Source organism: Oncorhynchus mykiss, chromosome 29, assembly GCF_057628025.1.
Source record: "Oncorhynchus mykiss isolate SJ-2025 chromosome 29, ASM5762802v1, whole genome shotgun sequence".
In the NCBI taxonomy this organism is placed as follows: domain Eukaryota; kingdom Metazoa; phylum Chordata; class Actinopteri; order Salmoniformes; family Salmonidae; genus Oncorhynchus; species Oncorhynchus mykiss.
The window spans coordinates 28216962-28222805 of NC_143050.1; the positions used below are offsets into that span (position 1 = coordinate 28216962).

The following is a 5844-nucleotide window of genomic DNA, read 5'->3' on the forward strand; positions in this document are numbered from 1 at the left end:
CCTGGTCAAGAACTACAGGAAACGTATGATCTCTGTAATTGCAAACAAAGGTTTCTGTACCAAATATTAAGTTCTGCTTTTCTGATGTATCAAGAACTTTTGTTATGCAATGAGATTTTCTGGATTTTTGTTTTAGATTCTGTCTCTCACAGTTGAAGTGTACCTATGATAAAAATTACAGACCTCTACATGCTTTGTAAGTAGGAAAACCTGCAAAATCGGCAGTGTATCAAATACTTGTTCTCCCCACTGTATGTGTGTGTGTATATTTATATTCCTGTCTCTGATATTGCTTGTTCTGATATTTCTGAATGAATAAATTTTTCTGGATTATGTTTGTATTGTTTATTTTTTCATATTGCTAGGTATTACTGCACTGTTGGAGATAGAAACGCAACCATTTCGCTGCACCTGCGATAACATCTGTAAATCTGTGTGCGCAACCAATAAACTTTGATTTTATTACTTATAAAGTTGTCTTTATCCTATTTTGTCTAACCGCCACCATGGGCTATGCTACATGTTAAAATATTTGTGTTGCTTTTTTTACTGCATATATTCTTAGCCCCTTTTCCCTTTTTGTGTCTTATTTCTGTCAAGGGAAATATATTTGAAATTGCAATTTAAATACATTTGATATGTAATTTATTTAGGCCTATTTACCAAAAGTGCCAGTACAGTGCATTTGGAAAGTATTCAGATGCCTTGACTTTTTCCAAACGTTGTTTCGTAACAACCTTATTCTAAAATTGATTACATTGTTTTTCCCCCTCATCAATCTACACACAATATCACATAATGACGAAGCAAAAACGGACATTTTGCACATTAATGTTTTTTTGTAAATATCACATTTACATAAATCTTCACTCTTTGCTCAGTACTTTGTTGAAGCACCTTTGGCAGCGTATACATCCTATAATCTTCTTTGTTATGACGCTACAAGCTTGGCACAGCGGTATTTGGGGAGTTTTTCCCCATTCTTCTCTGCAGATCCTCTCAAACTCTGTCAGGTTGGATGGGGAGCGTTGCTGCACAGCTATTTTCAGGTGTCTCCAGAGATGTTAGATCGGGTTCAAGTCCGGGCTCTGGCTGGGCCACTCAAGGACATTCAGAGACTTGTCCGAAGCCACTCCTGCGTTGTCTTGGCTGTGTGCTTAGGGTCATTGTCCTGATGGAAAGTGAACCTTCACCCCAGTCTGAGGTCCTGAGCGCTCTGGAGCAGGTTTTCATCAAGGATCCCTTTGTACTTTGCTCCTTTCATCTTTCCCTCAATCCTGACCAGTTACGTAAATAAGGTATTTATGTTTTTAATATTTTATAAATTAGCAAATATTTCAGATTTTTTTCTTCTCGCTTTGTCATTATGGGGTATTGTGTGTAAGTCGATGAGAGAAAAAAACATTTTAATCAATTTTGGAATTAGGCTGTAAGTTAACAAAATGTGGGAAAAGGGAAGGGGTCTGAATACTTTCCGAATGCACTGTATATACTCCAACACATTTAACATTACTGTGGGGTTTGCACAAAGGGATTTACCTCCAATATCATCAGTCATGTGCATATGTCTCGAGAAATTGGCATCATTGTCATATAGGCCTATAGACTATATTTCAGCCTAACCTATAGGCTAAATGTATCCTACATTTTAAAATCCTGTTCTAGCCTATTCTAAACTATAATACATTTAGTCTAAAATTAGACAAGAGAGAGTCATTGATGGTTGAGGATGTTATGAGGTCAAATTACAATATGGAAACACTGTGTCATCTTACAGGCAAAGGAGGTCAAAACAATGGTAGGCTATAACAAGTACACGGGAACCAAAAACCTTATAATTGAAACGGCCTTGTTGCTAAACTTGCTTTTCAGCTCTGACCTTTAGTGTCGGTGTTACTTCCGTGTTCATACCTTGATACACCTGTGTTATAGGTGCGGTAGATAGTGATACTTAAGCCACCTGCTACGTTCTATTGCTATTACTCTTGTAGACTATTTTACGTAACATGAGCGCGGAGCCAGGATCATGTCATTCAACACCTGGGTGCTCTTTACAGGACGACCGAGACACTGAAGTAGAAGTTACAGAAAGTTCGAGAAACTTGAATATGGATTTACAACAGCCCATTTTATCCGCGTTGAATGTACTCCGGAATGAAATTCGATCAGCTAAAGAGGACTCCGGGTTGTCTGGAAAGGCTGCGGTGACCTCCTCCGACTCAGAATCGGGTATATTCTCCGGTGAATCGGAACTTTGCGTGGAACATGAATCAGACCTGGACTGGTTCTGCTGCTCCGAGCAGAAACTCATATGCTCGCACTGCACCATAGTGGGATCCTGCCAGGGACACACGGTGATAGCCCTGGCCAACAGAGTGACAGCAGTCAGGGTGAGTGCCCCGACTTTTCCTGAAAGGAAATGATCTCTTGTATAGCACTATATTAGAATATAGTCATATATATTCTCATATTTGAGCAGTTACAAGCTGCTTGTGTGTCATATGAACCTTTGTCACGGTAAATGGGGCTTGGGGCCAGGAGATTGTTGACCTACAGTTAGGAGTTAGAATTGACCAGGCAAACTGAGTTTACCTTTGGTCACCTGGGGTACTACAGTACAAAGGGCCAGCTGGTTTGGGTTAGGAAAGTGTGTGTTCACATGCCTGGTGGGTGTGTAGGGTGTGCCACACTTTTTCGACACCACACTGAGGAGTTTCCCCTGTTGATGTCTCATGGAATGTGAGGAGACAGGAATTTCAAGCTGTTGGGAAGATACGGGAAGCCTTTACATAAATAGTGTCCATTAAAAAAAAATACATTTAAAAAAAATAAATAAGTAAAATAAAATAAATTGTCATCAGTGCTCTTCCAAGTTATTATTATTTCAGGATACACAATGACATGTTGGTGATGGCAGTTCCACACTACAGGAATAGGCCTGTCAGGATAGTGCCCCTGCCTTTGAAACTGTACCTGATCAACTCTGTGGTTTTCAAGTCCAACACTGCTCTTCTTCATGCCAGTCACTGTTTGAGTGTTGTCCTGAACAGAACCACCTGGTTGACGTGTGTGAGAAAATGCAGCTGCAGGCCCTGCGCATCGAGCACTTTATCAACAAGACTCTGACTGCCAAAGAGCGGGCACTGCAGGTGAGCACACAGGCTCTGTGACACACACTCAGTCCCTTATGTGCTCTCACTCCACACAGCCTTGGAATCACAAGCTCTACACACAGATGTGTAATGGATTCCATCATATGTCTTTTTGCTGTGACTTCTGCCCCCTCTGCCATGTGTCCATGCAGGTGGAGGCGAGCGGGGCTCGGGAGCGAGTGGTGGCACAGGTCAGTGTGGTGAGGGAGGCGGTGGAGGAGGAGGAGCAGCGGCTGCTAGAAGCCGTGCAGAGGGAGGAGGAGAGGGTGGAGCAGTGCCTACTCACTCAGAGAGCCCACTGGGGCCAGGCCCTAGCTATGCTCACACAGACACGCACACGCCTGGTGCACACTCTCACAAACACACCGGACATACAGCTGGCGGTGAGTAGGGGAAAGATGATGGGCACAGGGTGGGACAGAGGACGGGAAGTTGGAGAATACAGTGGTGGAAAGAAGAAGAATGAATAGGGAGAGGGTCGAACAAGACTGAATGGGATGGTGCAAATGACGATGATGATGATTAACCATAACTCTAACTTCATGTTTACACCCTGGCTCATCCCTAACCCTAACTTCATGTCCACACCCTGGCTCAACCCTAACCCTAACTTCATGTCCACACCCTGGCTCAACCCTAACCCTAACTTCATGTCCACACCCTGGCTCATCCCTAACCCTAACTTCATGTTTACACCCTGGCTCAACCCTAACCCTAACTTCATGTCCACACCCTGGCTCATCCCTAACCCTAACTTCATGTCCACACCCTGGCTCATCCCTAACCCTAACTTCATGTCCACACCTTGGCTCAACCCTAACCCTAACTTCATGTCCAGACCCTGGCTCAACCCTAACCCTAACTTCATGTCCACACCCTGGCTCATCCCTAACCCTAACTTCATGTTTACACCCTGGCTCATCCCTAACCCTAACTTCATGTCCACACCCTAGCAATAACCCTGATAATTCTGATGATGCTGATGATGATGTAATTAAGATCAATTTCATTCTCAGAAATGATTGTTGACTCCTGTGTTTTCAGACCTCTGGCCAAGAAATAGCTGACAGGTAAAAAAAAAAAATGTTTAATCCATTTTTAGTATTTTTTGCAAGTAGTAAGAATACATAGTTAAATAGTTCACCCACTGAAGCAATCCTGCCGGTGAAGTTGTTCATTAGCCAGATTCACATGAGCTCTCTCTTGTGTGTGGCGATCAGGGTTGAGGATGCAGAGGGGGTGGGTGAACCCTGTGACACAGACCGGCTCAACCTGAATGCAGGTTGCAGTGACAGCAAACTCATGAGGGGCCTGTGGGCCAGCGCCATACTGCTGGGGCCAATTGGTAACTAGTACTACAGCTTTTATCCATATCTCCATGATACAGGTCAGGACAACCTTGATTCGTTCAGGGTACAGTTGTTCCAAGTAGTTGCAGTTATGCATTGTTGCCAGTTGTTCAGACACTATTACAATGTTATTAACACAGCACAAGTGCTTAATTGAGGATGAATAACAATACATTATTCTCTTCCCTCGCCCCTTTAGCTTATGGTTCAGCACATCTGACATTTGACGAGCGCACCGTCAGCTCCCTACTGTCCCTCTCAGAAGACCTTTGCACTCTGACCTTCCTGCCTAAGAGGTCACGCCAGTCCCCGCCCTACGACCCGGCGCGCTTCGACAGCTGGCCCAATGCGCTGGGCACCCTGTCAATCTCCTCCGGCACCCACAGCTGGGTGATGGACGTGGGTGAAAGCGGGGCCTTCAAGGTGGGGGTATGCTACACCAGTATGGGGCGTAAGGGCTCGGGCAACAACTCCCGCCTGGGCTACAATGGCCAGTCCTGGGTGCTCTCCAAATATGATGGGGACTTCTCCTTCTGCCATGCGGGGAAGAACACACCCCTGCACGTGATCCACAAGCCCAAGAGTCTAGGGCTGCTCCTGGACTGGCCCAGTCAGACCCTGGTATTTTATGACCCAGACTCCAGTGCCGTGTTGCACTCTGTCAGACACACCTTCAGTGGCCCGCTGCTGCCTGCATTCGCCGTGGCTGACCGTAGTGTCACCATACTGCACTGCCCTCCGAAGTAACCGTCTATAGTGCCATTGATATAGAATTACAATTACGGATAACACTTTCAGAAGACATATCTTATGAGTTGATAATATAACATTGTAAGGGCCTATTAATGCTCATAACAAGTAATAATGCATTATACCTGCTGATAAAATCTTACTGAATTACTAATATTTGTACGTAATTCTAATAGAATAGAATACTAATCAAAGCTTCACAATGTATTTGAATGGAATCAAATTTCTGTCTGCATTGATGAGGTATGCAGCCAGTTCTCCTTTGTTAAGGAACATATTTCTAATTTATTCTTTGTTTATCTGAAGTACTGCTTCTGTATAGATTTCTGTAGATCAAATTATACTGTAGTCCTAATGTGTCCGTGATTAATTTGTTGTGAAGTCTGTCCCAAACTCTTAATTTAAGTTTTAGAAGTATGCTATTTATATTTATTGTACTTTTATGATCTGATAATCATTTTTGATAACTTCAGTGAATGTTTTCTACCTTTTCGAGAGACACCTGTTTGCGGAACTGGTTGATCCAGAAGTTGCTCAGTGTGCTTGCTACCTGTCAAATGTATTAAAATATTTTTGATTGTCTGATATGCAAT

At 43.4% G+C, this 5844-nt stretch overlaps 1 protein-coding gene across 2 annotated transcripts; it reads left to right on the forward strand.

Annotated features, from left to right (window-relative positions):
* The first annotated feature begins 350 nt into the window (after positions 1–350).
* LOC110509780 (B-box and SPRY domain containing) lies at positions 351–5844 on the forward strand. 2 transcript variants are annotated; one of them, XM_036968089.2, is made up of 6 exons: positions 351–2390; positions 3051–3149; positions 3305–3535; positions 4197–4222; positions 4373–4497; positions 4701–5844. In XM_036968089.2, exons 1-6 carry the CDS (start codon positions 2007–2009, stop codon positions 5246–5248), a joined length of 1413 nt encoding a protein of 470 aa, XP_036823984.1. In that variant the 5' UTR covers positions 351–2006; the 3' UTR covers positions 5249–5844. The 2 variants fall into 2 exon arrangements, with proteins under 2 accessions (XP_036823984.1, XP_036823985.1); XM_036968090.2 differs by having other exon boundaries at positions 3305–3343.

Bases quoted from the DNA above. Each gene is read 5' to 3' on its own strand.
- LOC110509780 (XM_036968089.2), top strand. From the start codon at position 2,007: ATGAGCGCGGAGCCAGGATCATGTCATTCAACACCTGGGTGCTCTTTA. The intron at 3,536-4,196 runs GTGAGTAGGGGA...CTGTGTTTTCAG, and splicing joins CACCGGACATACAGCTGGCG to ACCTCTGGCCAAGAAATAGC. The intron at 4,223-4,372 runs GTAAAAAAAAAA...TGTGGCGATCAG, and splicing joins GGCCAAGAAATAGCTGACAG to GGTTGAGGATGCAGAGGGGG.